General features: G+C 39.1%; 1 protein-coding gene across 3 annotated transcripts in view; it reads left to right on the top strand.

Annotated features, from left to right (window-relative positions):
- Positions 1–221: 221 nt before the first annotated feature.
- Armc3 (armadillo repeat containing 3) overlaps positions 222–16,718 on the top strand; it is a 158,224-nt gene continuing 141,727 nt past the window's right edge. For 2 of the 3 annotated variants that reach the window (XM_045135161.1, XM_045135160.1), the window contains exons 1-2: positions 238–281; positions 3,744–3,792. Coding sequence is in view for 1 of the 3 variants with exons in the window: in XM_012951147.2 (XP_012806601.2) it covers positions 3,745–3,792 (48 nt within the window). In the remaining 2 variants the exon portion in view is untranslated. Of the gene's footprint in view, positions 282–3,743; positions 3,793–16,718 lie in introns of all 3 variants that reach the window. The other variant, XM_012951147.2, reaches the window with a different exon arrangement.

The raw sequence follows: 16,718 nt of genomic DNA, 5'->3' as shown, positions 1-16,718 counted from the left end.
CTTATTGTGTCAGGGGAGGCAGAAATCAAACAGGATCTTCTGTATTTTGGCGATTGTGATGAATATCGAAAGAGACAGAAGGGAGGAAAACGAGGTTTCGAGGTCCAAGATTAGTATGGGGAGAGCAGTTTGTGACTCCTCCAGCCACGATGAATCCGCCGCCATTCCTGGGCAGAAACGCGCAGGCGCAGAGCGGCGTCGCTTAGCAACCAAGGGCAACAGCCGGCTTGCGCGGCCAGAGCAGTTTGCTGTGGGCGGCGCTGCTGAGAGACTCCGTACAGGTAAAGACCGGCCTGCTGCCTAGGGCTGGGTAAGCTTCGGTAATTAGGAGGCCCTGGGTGGGTGGGGGCTGCGGGAACCACTGAGAGAGCACCTTTGAGGGACTGGCTCTGCCCAGTGGGTTTCCTAAGCATCACGGCCATTTCGATTTTAACACATGACAAGACAAAACTGAGGCTCCAAGAGGGACGCGCACGACTAAAGAAGTGGGTCTAGCCCTCTTCTTCCCTTTTAAGTCTGCTCAAAGCCAGTCACCTTGGAAAACGTTTTCGCTTGTAGGTTGAACTTGTGCGAGGAAGTATGTGACCAATAAAACAAACAGAGGGAGTATAGGGAATGTGCCCAAAGTATAAAAATTTAAAGCCAACTCATTTTCATACCCAGTGTCCTGAACTTGGTACTTATTCACCCAGTTATTCATTCCTGCAAATTCATCCTAAAGGAACAGTCGGGGATATGGGTAAAAGTTTTGTCCAAGCATATTCATCAAAGTCTTGCCTATAATTCCAAAACCTTATTTTTTGAAGTAGGTTTCACTCTAGTGCAGACTGACCTGGATCTCACTCTGTAGTCCTAGGCTGACCTCGAACTCACAACAATCCTCCTATCTCTGCCTCATGAGTGCTGGGATGAAAGGTATGTGCCACCACTATGCCTGGCCACAATTCCAGAAACTTTGAAGAGATTAGGTAAATTATGGATTCTAAAGCATTATTGAAATGATACGTTGCTCCATTGGCAATGACTATAGGATAAATGGACTGAGGTGTCATGAACTTGTCCACCAAGTCTTTAGTAGGAAAATGGTCCCAGAATGGAAATTGGGAAATAGAAGTTGAGGTAAGATGCTAAAATCACACTAGCATGCCCACACAAAAAGGAGCTATACTGATGTAGTACTGATCTAGTTGAGTTTATCTTTGGTGGTTTTTATTTTATTCATTTTACTATTCTTTGTTTTCTAAATACTCTAGAATGAAATACTTGCCTTTCAAAAAAAAAAAAAAAAAAAGGCTTTGTGGCTTACCACTTCTGGCCTATAGAGTTGTTTACCCCTCACCCCCCAACTATCATACCCAACATAGTAGTGAATGTAGCCACTTCCCACTACATAACTAATCCTCTGCACTCTTAATTATACAATTACTTTAAAACACTAGCCTGATACTTGATACAGAAACTCACATGACTTAAAACTGGGTGCAGATATAACTTTTTGCTTCCTAAATATTATTCAGATGGAATTATTTGCATGTGAGTATAGTGTGCATTGTGTGTGTGTGTAGTATATTGTCTGTGTGTGGTGTGATGTGTATTTGGAGTGTCTATATATGGTGAATGCATATGTGTGTGCCCCTTGTCCCTATGTGCAGAGGCCAGAGGAGAACACTGTATGTTCTCCACTATCCCTATTTTGTATTTTTACTATTTTGTTTGGTGCTATATTTTTATTTATTTATTTGCAAAGGGAGAGAGAGAGAGAGAGAGAGAGAGAGAGAGAGAGAGAGAGAGAGAGAGAGAGAGAGAGAGAGAGGGAGGGAAGAGAGAGAAGAGAGAAGAGAAGAGAAGAGAAGAGAAGAGAAGAGAAGAGAAGAGAAGAGAAGAGAAGAGAAGAGAAGAGAAGAGAAGAGAAGAGGAGAGGAGAGGAGACAGAGAGAATGGGCATGCCAGGGCCTCCAGCTGCTGCAAACAAACTCCAGATGCATGCACCACTTTAGGCTTCTGGCTTTATATGGGTACTAGGGAATCAAACTCAGATCATTAGGCTTTGTAGGCAAGCCCCCTAACCACTGAACAGTCTCTCCAGCTCTGTTGTTTCCTTGAGATGGAGTCTTTCTCTGGATGTGGAGCCACCATTTTTGGTTAGTTTGGCTGACTAGAAAGCTCCAGTAATTGTCTTATATCCACTTGTTCCTGCTCTGTAACCACAGGTTATAGGTGTGTGTGGCCATGCATAACTGCTGGGGATTGAACTCACATCCTTGTATTTATGTAACAAACACTCCTATCTACTGCCTAGGCAACAAAAAGGAAATCTTGGGCTGGAGAGATGGCGTAGCAGTTAAGCGCTTTCCTGGGAAGCCTAAGGACCCCGGTTTGAGGCTCGGTTCCCCAGGTCCCACGTTAGCCAGATGCACAAGGGGGCGCACGCGTCTGGAGTTCGTTTGCAGAGGCTGGAAGCCCTGGCGCGCCCATTCTCTCTCTCTCTCCCTCTATCTGTCTTTCTCTCTGTGTCTGTCACTCTCAAATTAAAAAAAAAAAAAGGAAATTTTTATAAATAAAATAACTTCCTATAATTTGTAATTTGTTATTAAGACCTATAAACTCATTTTTATCCCCTAGTGATTAAATAAAGGATAACTTACCTTCTAATTTGTTCAGAATTGTTTCTGTGTGTCTTCCACACAAGGTCAAGGGCCCATGTACTTTTCAAGTGTATAAAAATGATATTTGAGATCTAAAAATACATTGACTAATATATGGCATTACATTTTAAAACAAGTTTCTCACTTTACAAAAATTTACAAGTACATAAACTAATTGTTGAGAAAATTCAAAAGCAATTTTTATTATGAAAATTATATTTAAAGGGGAATGGAGTCTTATTTTAGCACTTCAATATATTGGATAAAGTGTAAGGTAGCCCATTATGGGGTCAGCCTACCCAATTTCTCAATACCCTTATGTAGCTTGACATTAGATGTTTTTCAGAACTCTAAGAATTTTTTGAGCATGTGACTTTTTAATGCGTGAAATAAATTCTGCTGACTGTCTCTAATGCGAGGAGTTGCTTTTGACTTTTGACAAGTGATGAACTAAACTTGACATTGCAGTCTCTCTCCAGGGATTTTCTATATCCCAATTTCTCTTGAGACTTTGACAATTTCCTTTTTGTTAAAAATATGTTATTTTTATTTATTTATTTACTGGAGATAGAGAATGAAAAAGGTAGATAGAGAGAAAATGGGCATTCCATGGCCTTCAACCACTGCAAACAAACTTTGTATACATACGCCACCTTGTGCATCTGGTTTATGTGGGTACTGGGTAATTGAACGTGGGTCCTTAGGTTTCAGAAGGAAGTGCCTTAACTGCAATGCCATCTGTCTAGAATTATACACATACACACACACACACACACACACACACACACACACACATATATAACTATATATTTAGATATATGTATCTGCATGTATGTATATATAGTGACATATATATACATATATAGAGAGAATATATATATATATACTCTCTCTATACATATACATACATATATAGAGAGTGTATATAGAGAGAGTGCTGGGATTAAAGGTATGCACCACCACAACACCTGGATTCTTGCATTTTTTATTAGGTAAAAATATAAAGTAGAAAATATACATCCTTTGAAGAACATAGATAACTAAGAGATTTGGAATGTACAAATGACACCGTAGTCATTTTTTTGCATTTTTCCCCAGGATGGGTAAAAAGATCAAAAAGGAAGTTGAACCCCCTCCTAAGGATGTGGTAAGTTTCTGATTTGAATACTGAGCACTTTAGCCACCGGTTGTAAAAATATATTGTTCTAACAGTTTGGCATGTACACTGTATACATGGATACATGGTGGCAAAAGTCCAAAGTCTGACTAATGATAAGATTAGTGAGAGAACTCTGACAGTGTATAAACAAACATTTACAACATTGTAATTACATAATTATACAATTAGAGGGCAATTATTAGCTTTTCCAGTCTGTGGGTGGTATGTTTATCATCTAGCTAATGAATAAATAGTTTTGTTTTTTTAAATAGTCCATATTTATACTCTCTAAACTCCTATTAATATGGATTATTCAATGAGTCTTCAAAAACAATGATAAATTATGTTGTAGCTCATATACACACACACACACACACACACACACACATATATATATATACAGGTTTATATATATACACACATATAGGTTTATATATATATACATATGTATGTGTATACATATACATATACATACACACACACACACACACACACACACACACACATATATATATGTAAGGTGCTGGTGATGACCTTGGGCATAAGAAGCCTTTTATTTTTCAGCTTATTGAAAGTAGTCTGGGGTCACCAGCTCCTTTTGCTCCAAATGGTAAGGAATACATTACTTGTTATAGAAAGCCCTTTTCTCCATTAAACACATGCTTTATCTACTCTCTTTGATAAATGACTGAAATACTGTGTTAAAAATTGCCATTAACAATTTTCACCTTGAAATTTCACTTTAAGACATATGTTTGATATGAATGCCTTTAGATAGAATATGAATAGAAAAAAAAAGGATGTCATGCATAGAATCACAGAATTTGAAGTTTGCAAGGACTTAACACACTGCAGAAATGTCCTCCATAAGGGAGCACCATGGTCAAGACTAAAAGCTTTGGCCCAGCTTGACTTCTCATGAATTATGTTACTACTTTGGCCAACTTGCCAAATTTGATAAAGCTATTTCAGTTTCTTAATCTCTTAACTAGGAGTTGAACTCTCCAATTCTTCTGGATAGTTGTGTTCTTAAACAAAATAAATTAAGTGAAGGTTTTAGTGCTTGGCACAAAATTATTACTTATTAAAATATCTGTTATCATGGGAATCCCTTGGACTCTGCTTCATATGTACTGTACAAAGTCATTATTGTAGATTCCTAATGAAGTTTTATCATTCTTATTCTGGCTGCTTTCCTTTGTACCTCCTCCAAAAATGTGGCAGACTCTGTTTAGTCAACTTATTACTAGTTTGCATTACCCCACATAACACTGTTGACAGCTCCTTAGCAAAAAGTGAACCGATGAGCAGGAGTGTTGGTGCATGCCTTTAATCAAAGTACTCAGGAGATAGAGGTAGGAGGATCACTGTGAGTTTGAGGCCACCCTGAGACTGCATAGTGAATTCCAGGTCAGCCTGGACTAGAGTGAGACCCTACCTTGAAAAACAAAATAAAAAAAAAAAGTGATCTGATGAACAGAGTACTTGGTAGTAAGTACATTTTGATTAATATTTGAATCATAGGACTGGTAGAATTAATAGATAGCCTTATATAATAAATTTTCTATAATTAATAATATCTGGTGTTACTCTATATGCCAATCTTTGGAACTCAACGGAAGACTTAAAAAATGCAGTCCTATTAAGTATATTTCCTCAGCTCACAATTGCCTTCTAGTTATCCGAAGACATATATAACAATCAGGAGCTGGGGAGATGGCTCTGAGGTTAAAGGTGCTTGCTTGCAAAGCCTGCCAGCCCAAATCTGATTACCCAGTACCCACATAAAGGCAGATGCACAAAGGGGCATATGAAACTCAAGTTCATTTGCAGCAGCAAGAGGCTGTAGTCTGCACACTATCTCCTCCCCCTCTCTGTTCTCTCTGCGTGCAAAGGTATTTTAAAAATACTCAAAAAATAAATAAATTTCTGAAATAGCCAGGAGTAGTGGCTCAATATCTATACTATCCATTACTATCCAGTACTATAGAGGCCAAGGTAAGAGGATCACAGTGAGTTTGAGCCCACCCTCAGGTACAAAATGAGTTTTAGATCACCCTGGTCTAGAGGGAAACCTCACTTCTTAAAAAAAGAAAACGGACATATATGACAATTTATAATGATCCCTGTCTGTTTGTTGCTTTTCTCAAGGGCTTTCCATCCTTTAATTACCTTTGTACCTTGTATTTTATTTATTTATTTATTTATTTATTGGTGTTTCGAGGTAGGATCTCGCTCTAGCCCAGACTGACCTGGAATTCAGTACGAAGTCTCAGGGTGGCCTTGAACTCAAGGCAATCCTCCTACCTCTGCCTCCTGAGTGCTGGGATTAAAGTTGTGTGCCACTATGCTCAGCTTATACTTGTAAATTTTAATGCACAGTATACCACAATTTATGGTATCTGGACTTGGAGCCTATTTCATGCTCTACACTTCAAAGTCTGTAAAAATATTGTTCTATAAATTGCAAATGAGAACCAGATTTTAAAAGGGATTTATAACTCTTAAGAAATTAAGCTATTCTCAATTTACTAATGATATTTTTTTATCTCCTAACAGTATTTTAGGATTATGATTTTTAGTAGTCTTTTGTCTGCTGGTTAAAATAGGTTGGTAGAGTTACACTAGGCTTTGGTGACTTAGAGGTGGAATAATGTAAGGACTAATATTAACTTTGAAAAAAGATGGGTCAGGTAGCTGGCAGAGGGAAGTAGAGTACTGTTAGTTTCCACAGCTATTAGAAGTTGAGTCTATGGAAGATTGTTGTTATGGAGAATAAGGAGGGGGAAATGAGGAAAGGGTGTGGATAAGGGGTTGAAAAGAGACAGAAAATAAACAAGTTGTGGGTAGAAAAAGTTGTAGAATGATTTCAACAGTAGGCTGGGTAGAGAAAAATACAGTGCAATTCTAAAATCTAGCTCAGCAATGTACACACACAAACAAAACCAGCATGGAGTATTTATGTATAAGTGGGGATTACAACAAACATGTAAATTAACAAAGCCAAATGCCTTAAACTGGCTGGGCATGTTGGCTCACATCCTTAATCCTGTCAACTGAGAGCGAGAGATTCCTGAGTTGCAATGGGTTCCACATCTTCCTGGGCCACAGAGAGACCCTGCCCCCAAGAAAGACAGAAGAAAAAAGGGGGGCTATAGATCAAGAAATATCAAAAGTGACAAATTCAACCCCCAAGCACAACTTACTGAAGAATGACAAAGCAAACTAAAAGTAGATCAGTCAAATCTAACACATCAGTATTTTTGTCTTGGTGGGCTAGATTTCAAAATCTTTCCCTCTCTGGGATTATTATTTAGCAACCTGCCCTGACATGGAAGGTGCAGTTAGCACTTGCAATGCAGGCCTATATATCTGGCTCTGGGGTAGGTATTGTCCCTGTGTAAAATGGCCCTGTTACCTTTTGGGATGGCTTCTTGTCTCATCTATGCTGAGTGTGAAGCTGGTTCCATCTTTGTTGCACTGTGGGCTTGGCCTGGCTAGTTAGGTCAGCAGATCTGCTCTTAGGTCAGCTATGCTGCATGCTGTGTTTAAAATAGGTTAATAGAGATAGCTAAAGGTGATATGATTAAAACAAGATTTTTCCTTTGTTTTTCTTAATTTCTTCATTAGTCAGAACATATATTAATATATCCATTTCTGGTTTTCAGACCTATATTCCCTTCCTGTGGAAGAAACACAAATTGTGAATGTACTTAGATGTAAAAAGATATACCTTGAAGCCAGGTGTAAGTGGTACATGCCTTTAATCCTAGCACGCGAGAAGCTGAAGTAGGAGGATTGCTGTGAGTTCAAGATTACACAGTGAATTCCAGGTCAACTTGGGTTACAGTGAGGCTTTGCCTCAAAAACAGTAACAAAAACAAAAACAATATATCTTGATTGACCAACCCAACTATATTGTACCTTCCCAAATCATTTCCATGTCTGGATGAAAGATTGCTTTAATGAAAGTCAGACTACATATGGGACAATTACAGAAAAGAATTTCTAACAGAAAGGCATTATTAAGTACAAGGCAAGGAATTTAGTAGGACAATAAACTGTGTGATTAATTGCCTTAATTGAATTCCCAATCCACCAGCTATAATTTAGGCAAATTTCCTAATCTACTATATACAGGGAGGATATAAGGATACTCAGTTTTTAGGAACACCCATTTACAGCAGTGAAGGTTAGATAAGAATCAAATGCGTAGAATAGTGCTAGCACCAATGAGGAATCTATCACATGTAGACATCAAGGATGCTGTGGGAGCTGTTCATTATCTTATAGAACTGAGAACCATGTGCTGTGTAGGGAAGCAGGGATATCAGCTATGGAAGACCAGCTAATCACTAAAGTTCCCTGAAGGATGATGTAGGGCTCCCATGATTCATGGTTAGACCTTTGAGTTTGAAAACATAGAAATTGTGTTCTCTAAATATTTCAGAGGCAGTTGAGTTTCAGTGGATAAATCCACAGTATCTAAATTCTCAAGGGTCTATGACCTTGCCCCAGAATCCAGTGTCAAGTAAAGGGGCCAACTCTGTAAATCGATCACTTTTCCTCCCTAGATAAATTCACAGGGAAGGTAAGCACAGAGATGACTGTGTGACAGCAATAGAGCAGAGTAGAATGTAGCCCCTCAACTGGACTCCAACTCTATTTCAAGAGTGGGATATTTTCTGAAGCTTGTTTTTCCAAGACTTTCTTCATCAACCTCAGAACTTAACATTTCATCATTTGTCACATACAACACTACCATTTTTTAAACAAAGAATCAGAGACTTATCCTCCTACAAATTAATATAACATATCAATCCATAAATAATATGCATGTATAATGATGTATAGATTGTTATCATGTTGCTTGCTTGACTAAACTTTTGCCAGACTATATTCATTTTAGCCTTTAGTTATTTTAACAATTTTTACTGATGTCTATATATTTTCTATTGAAAGTTCATTCGCCTTCCTCTTGCTTATTTATTGATCTCTCCTCTATAATTGGATTTTCATTATATGACACCACTGATGTGATAAATATATCCCAGTAGAAACCAAAAGAACCTTTGATTTGCACTTAGGTCCCCATAATACTCACTCAGTTCTCATACTGTGTATTTTCATTGCATCTGACTTAATATTTTTCTTTAATTTTTTGGCTGGCTATCTAATATATAATATAGTATATATAATGTAACATAATAGTATAGTATAGTATAATATAGTATCTAGTATAGTAGCCAACAGCCACCTATGGTCAAGTTTTACTTTATAATAATTGAAATTAACAACTAAAAATATTAAAAATTCAGTTCTTTAGCTGTATTAGTTACATTGCAAGTGATTAAGAGCCACTTACTTGTGAACCAGATGTGGTTGTATGCATTTTTAATCATAGTTCTCAGGGGACTGAAACAGAAGCTTTCAAGTCCACATTGCTGGGACAAATATAAAAACATGTAGTGTGATAGGAGGAAGGGATTCATTTCAGGCTTACAGATCCAGGGGCTGTTTCATCAATGGTGGAAGAAGCTGGCTCCCATTCATAAATCCAAGCAGAGAGGGAAACCACCAGTAGCCAGCAAACACTAGAAAGTAGCCATTACCTATCTGTAGCAAGCAGAACCACCCCTTTCCCCAAGAGCACAAACATTTCTGTGTACCTTTGGGATAGAATTCAGATCCACCCCCAGTGGCACCTTAGGTCTGGGGATCTGTCCCCAGTGGCAGCCTCCTCCAGCCAGGTGGCTAGAGATCCAAGTTATAAGTTTAACTTTAGCACCTGAGTCAATTGGGGACACACATTCAAACTACCACAACTCTCATTAGTTCAAGGCAGACTGGGCTACATAGAGAGACCCTGTCTCAACCAAAAGTAATCTAAGTTTGGCCTCTGAGTGGCATATTGGAAAACACAAAATTGGAATATTTTCATCACAGAAGTATCATGGGACAACCCTTCTCTTCAGAGTTCTATAACAAAAATATGAAACTTTCTCTATAGGTCTCTGGTCTCTTCAACTGACTGGTATTAAAAAGCAAACTGTAGGGCTGGAGAGATGGCTAGCGGTTAAGCGCTTGCCTGTGAAGCCTAAGGATCCCGGGTCCAGGCTTAATTCCCCAGGACCCATGTTAGCCAGATGCACAAGGGGGCAAATGCATCTGGAGTTTGTTTGCAATGGCTGGAGGCCCTGGCATGCCCATTCTCTCTCTCTCTCTCTTTCTATCTGCCTCTTTCTCTCTCTGTCACTCTCAAATAAATAAATAAAAAATAAACATTTTTTTTTTAAAAAGCAAACTGTAGCCAGAATGATTCCTCTTTTTTCATTCTTTTTTTTAAAAATAAATATTTTATTTATTTATTTACACAGAAAAAGAGCGAGTGAGCGAGAGAGAGAGAGAAAATGGGCATGCTCGGACCTCCAGCCACTACAAACAAACTTCAGATGCATGAGCCACTTTGTGCATCTGACTTTAAGTGGGTGCTGGGGAATTGAAGCCATGTCATTAAGCTTTGCAGACAGGATCCTTAACCACTGAACTATCATCTTTCCAGCCCTTCTTTCTTTTTTTATATAAATAATTTTGATTCATTGTTTATTTTGTGCCAAACATGAAATTATAATTTCACAAGAAGCTTGTTGATGTCTGACTTCCTCATAGAAAAACAGACTGGATATGTAATTACAGCACAGTATTATTTATTTAGTTATGTGGCATTGTGTTATAGCTATCATTTTATTCTCAGTACTGTCTTAAATAAAAAATAACTATAATGGCATGGGCTGGAGAAACAAATGTCATGCCAAATGTCTACTCTTTGCCAAATACTTGTATTTCTAGAGGAATGGAACTCTTTAGATTGTGAGTCTCAGTCTTGCTCTTCCCTTTATACTCCTTATAACTTACATTGCATTTTCCTTAATGAAGATAAAGATATGGATATTGGAATGTGTTCTAAACCTCTATAAGAAATCAAATGATATTTTTTATCATTTTTGTTTCAATATGGATTTTGTGTACCACATTCCTTTGAAAATTGTAGAGAACACACATATCTTTATAATGTTTGGACAAAACACCCCACCAAAAATAGCTGATTGGAGGAAAGAGTTTATTCTGGGTTAAAATCTCAAGGGGAAGTATCATAAGTATCATCATGGCTGGGAAAGGAGAATAGAGAAAGGGCTAGACATCACATTTTGCCATAACAGGTGGAAGATAGATTCAAGATTAAGATACAGCAAGGAAAATCTGGGATATAACATCCCAAAGCCTGTCCCCAGCAACACACCTCCTCCAGCAAGGTTCCACCTCCCAAACTGCCACCAGCTAGGGACCAAGCACTCAAGACACAGGTCATTGGGGATATTTAATATGCAAACCATAGCCATGTATAATCATAGAATATTTAGTCACAGGCTTATAAAACTAACTTTAAAATATTGAATAGTAATTTTGACTGGATAAGATGGCCTGTTACTGTTGTCTTACATTTGACCTAGTAAAGCTTAAAAACAGGCCTAAAGTATACCAAGTCAATCCATTAGTAATTCTGTCTGCTAGTAAAGAATTCAGTAATCTTGAGGACTTCCAGTTAAGATGGTGGAGTAGGTACCACACCAAAGCAGCCTAGGGGGAAAAAAGACCAAAAAACCTCAGCAAAATACACACTTTTACTAAAAAGTGAGGTGTATAGGAAATTCAAGCAGCAGCAGAGAAGTAGAAGAGATCCAGAGCATCCAGAGCCTGCACAGGCCAGCAAAAGCGGCCCCTGCAGCTCTGCTAACCGCGACGGTGGCGCACCAGAAAGCTGCCAGACTCGGCTCTAGCTGCAGGAAAAGCCAGGTGTGGGGAGCTTCCACTCACACCGGTGCTCTCCGCAACTCAAAAACGTGAAGGGAGAGCAGCAGTGAGCAACTGAGGAGCAGACCACGAGGTAGAAGAACACGTGGAACAGCGAGAGAACTAGAGCAGCTGCGGCTCCCTCCTCTCCCCCACCGCCTGTGCCCAGCTCCAGTGAACAGAGCAGCAGTCCTGGGACCTGGCCACGCCAACTTGAGCTGACAGTGGGACCCAAGCAGGAGCAGAGACCAGCAGCAAGATCAGCAGCTCCAACAGCAGCAGATCCAGTAGCGGCAGCAGCGGCAGACCCAGCAGCAGCAGACCCAGTAGCGGCAGCAGCGGCAGACCCAGCAGCAGCAACTTCAGTGGCAGCAGCAGTGGTGGACCCAGTAGCAGCAGCTTCAGCAGCAGTGGTGGCTCCAGCAGTGGCAGCTACAGCAACAGCAATTCCAGCAGTGGGTGTGCTGATCTGCAGGGCCACAGTTGCCAGGCTCAGTTTGCCCTTCAGGAAAAACCGGTGCCCAGCTCCAGAAATCAGAACAGCAGCCCAACAACCCAGGCAGCAACTTGACTGAGACCAAAATCATCCAAGGAAACTGGGATTGCACCAGGGAAGGGTCTCACTTGGTCACAAGCTGACTTGGATCCCTCAACAGACCAGAAATCTTAACCTCTTTGTTGATAGAGGATCTGGTTGTTGTAATAACTACTCTTGCATACATACTTGGGTCTGTTTTTGATTGAATGTGTAAAGTGCTTAGTTAAATTTTAGAATCTACCTGTATTTTATTCCACTCAGCCTACTTGAATACTCCCATAGCAGGGAAACTCAAGCCCTAGGAACACCTTTGTAAATACTCTGAGAGTCTTAAGAGCCACACCTAACACCTTAAGCTCCTACCCTGAAAATATATAACATCAAATCAATTGATACAGCTAAGAATACCCAGCTAGCTAGAAAATACAAGCATTAATTTAATCCAAGATGCAAAAATATATACATTATAACACAAGAAACACTAAAAAGCAAGACGATGTAAATCCACCTAAAAGTATTAATGCATCAGAAATGACCTCCAGTGAGAATGAGTTAGAGGAAATGCCTGAGAAAGATTTCAAAAGAATGATTGTAAATATGTTCAAAGAAGTCAGAGAACAAATCAAAGGAGCCAAAGAGGAAGTCAAAGAGGAAATCAAAGGAATCAAAGAAGACGCAAGACACCAATTTCATAAAATAAAGAAGGCAATACAAGACATAAATAAGGAAATAGAAATAATAAAGAATTCAATAATATTTAAGATCCCTTCTCCTCATTACCAATTGAAAAATCTGTACACTCAATTATATAGTTTTCACAATGTGAAGCAAGTATCCAATCAAATATTATTATGGATGCAAAAAGGTGAAATATGACTCACAACCAAAAAACAATCAGTAAGCCAGTAGAGGAGATAAAATAGAAAGCTTAATGCATTACAATTATTCAAAAGAAAACAGAAAAAAGTAAACAGGAACCAAATGAAGAAAAGTAAACAGCAAGATGGTCAATTAATACTCAACCATAGGCCATATAAATGGTCTAATATTTTTATTTTTTTAAATTTTTTATTTATTTATTTGAGAGCGACAGACACAGAGAGAAAGACAGATAGAGGGAGAGAGAGAGAATGGGCGCGCCAGGGCTTCCAACCTCCGCAAACGAACTCCAGATGCATGCGCCCCCTTGTGCATCTGGATAACATGGGACCTGGGGAACTGAGCCTTGAACCGGGGTCCTTAGGCTTCACAGGCAAGCGCTTAACCGCTAAGCCAGCTCTCCAGCCCGGTCTAATATTTTTAAAGTAAGAGACTACCAAACTGAATAAAAAGGCAAAACTCATAAAGCCATCTTTTAAAAAACACTTTTTAGAGATGGAGAGATGGGTCCATGGTTAAGGTGCTTGCCTGCAAAGCCAAAGAACCTGAGTCTGATTCCCCAGTACCCACATAAATCCAGATGCAGGTGGCACATGCATCTGGAGTTTCTTTGTATTGCTTACAGGCCCTGACACATCCATTCTCTTTCTCTCCTTCTTTACCTGTCTTTTTATTTCTCACTCTCTCTTAAATAAATACAAATATTTTTAAAAATCACAATTCAGGTAGGAACAGTAACCCGCTGGCTATCAGCTGGCTATCAACAATTGAGTGGATTCAAACTATAAACCCAGTGGACTCTTAATTCAACTCACCACAAAAATATTTTAATACCCATGTTCATTGTTCCACTAGTCACAGTTGCCAGAAAATGAAACCAGCCCAGAGGTCCATCAACAGATGAATTGACAAAATCTGGTAAATATGCAGAATGCAATTATATTTAGCCATAAAGAATAAAATTATGACATTTTCAGGAAAATGGATAGAACTGGAGATGAGTACATTAAGTGAAATAAGCTATACTCTGACAAATCTCATGGTTTCTCTCACATATAGAATCTTGACTTACATGTATGTAGGATATGAAAGTTGAAAGAGGACTATGAGAGGAGAAGAGGAGGTCAAAAAGGAAGGGCAGGAGGAACAAGAGAAGATAATAGACTACATGTAACATAAAAGCAGAAAGTGGGAATGTTAGGGCAGGAGAAAGGGGACCAACAAGAGTGGGGAAGGAGCAAGCAGGGACAAATAAGAACAAAGTACAGTATGAATAAATATATATAAATACCAAATTGAAACACAATATTTTTATTGTATATAAATAAATAAATGTAACAATAAAAAGTAACTATTCATAGATGTAGAAACATAGATGAATCTCAGAAACATTCTGCCAAGTAAGAAAAGCCATATATAAATAATTTCATTAGTACCTAATTTTAGACAGACAAAAGTACATATCATGGAAAGCAGCCAATTGATGGTTGCCTGGGGCCAGACATGGGCAGGATATTAGTGCACCAAATGTTTGGTAGTAATGGAAAGTTGCACATATTATTAGGTGTGTTTTGTTATATATATATGTGCAATTCTCAAAATTCAACTGCAACACTTAAAATGGGTGCATTGCATTGAATCTAAATTGACCGTTTGTAAAGTGTATTCAAAGGAAACAATGGAAAGAACTCAATTTGTAGAAGTTGATTATTCATGAGAAAAAGGAATTATTAAAGTATAAAGTAATTGAGAATGTAAAAGTTCTGTGCAGAGACTCTTGGGGCATTTGGCCCGTTTTAGGGTTGAACAAATGTTTAATGAGTAAATGAGTGAGTGAATGTCAATGGGCTAAGATTCCAAAGTGCACATTAGGAACTAACCTTAGATAGTTAGGAAACACATTTTCTCTATCATAACAGAAGAAATACTGCAAATGAAGATAAATATGAATTTATAAATTGGAAATTGTTGCAGTTTCCAGGTGATGGCTTTAGTTTTTTCTTAAAACATTTGCTGGGGCTTGAGAGATTGCTTCATTGTAAAGTTGCTTGCCTGTAAAGCCTAAGGATCCAGGTTTGATTCCCTAGAACCCATGTAAGTCAGATTAACATGGTGGCATATGCATCTAGAAATCGTTTGCAATGGCTGAGGCCTTGGCATACCCATTCTCTCTCTCTCTCTTGAATGAATAAATTAAAATAAAATTAACAAATAAAGTTTGTTGGGTGAGGTGGAAGAAAAGGGAAATGGCAATGTAAAATATTCATGGATATTATAAAGCTTGATATAATTTTTTTTTTTTGAGGTAGAGTATCACTCTCTCCCAGGCTGACCTGGAATTCACTATGGAGTCTCAAGGTGGCCTTGAACTCACAGCAATTCTCCTACCTCTGCCTCCTGAGTGCTGGGATTAAAGGCATGTGCCACCACACCTGGCTTTGAGATAATTTTGAAAGGGGAAATATAAAAGCATGGCTTGTACTGGGGCACATTGGGAACTGTGGATCATCAGGATATGGTGATAGCAATTTTTCTGGCACCTAACCTTATTAAGCAGAGGCAAGGATGCCTGAATGCAGATACAAAGAAAGTAAATAACTAGTGTTCAATGACAAATTTGATGAAAAAAAAACCCAGAAAAGCAAGAAGTCTTAGGGTCACAAAAGGTATAATTAACATAACAGATCTTAAGAGCTAGGCAAGAGAAGAAGTGAAAAAGTGAGAAAATGAGAGAATATAGATGAAATAAATCCATTGAAAATCAGTAGTAGTGGTAGTGGGAACAGCCACTCAATGCGGTAACATCTTTTACAATTGGTTGGTTGCCTACCAGAACCTGAATGTTGTCACTGCTTAAGGGAAACTCCTCTGTGAAGTCAGGAGTAGATAAAAGTTGATGAGATATCAAGAACAATAGCATAGTCCTACTATGGGGAAATCCTAGCAGTCCTGCAGTGGGGAGGCTAAGACAGGAGGATGGAGATAAAAAGTCAACATGGGCTACCTACACAGTGAGAACCTGTGTCAAAAATGAAAGAGAGAATTCAGTGAATGGAGGATGCTACTGAATTAGTAAAAGAGTCACAAAGAAGCATTCAAAGAAAAGAGAAGCAGACTTCCGGTTAAGATGGTGGCTTAGGTACCATGCCAAAGCAGCCAAGGGGGGAAAAGACCAAAAAAACTCAGCAAAATACACACTTTTACTAAAAAGTGAGGTGTATAGGAAATCAAAATGGCAGTGGAAAAGTAGAAGGGATCCAGAGCTTGCACAGGCCGTACAAATAGCCCTGGCAGGTCCAACGACCATGGTGGTGGCAGTGCACCAGAAAGCTGTCTGGCTTGGCTCCAGCCACAGGAAAAGCCAGGTGAGGGGAGTTTACACTCACACTGGCCCTCTCTGCAACTCAAGAAATATGGATGGAGAGTGGCAGTAAGCAACTTGAGCCAACAGTGGGACCCAAGCAGGAGCAGAGTCCAGCAGCAACATCAGCAGCTCCGGAACCAGCAGCAGTGGCCCCAGCAGTGGCAGATCCAGTAGTGGCAGCAGCAGCAGATCCAGCAGTGGTAGCTAAAGCAACAGCAGCAGCGGCAGAAACAGTGGTGGGCCCAACACAGGTGACAGACCCAGCAGCGGCAGCTATAGCAG

This window comes from Jaculus jaculus, chromosome 15 (assembly GCF_020740685.1).
Source record: "Jaculus jaculus isolate mJacJac1 chromosome 15, mJacJac1.mat.Y.cur, whole genome shotgun sequence".
NCBI classification, from domain to species: Eukaryota; Metazoa; Chordata; class Mammalia; order Rodentia; family Dipodidae; genus Jaculus; species Jaculus jaculus.
The sequence above is the reverse complement of the archived record's forward strand: the minus strand, read 5'-3'. Positions and strand labels throughout refer to the sequence as shown.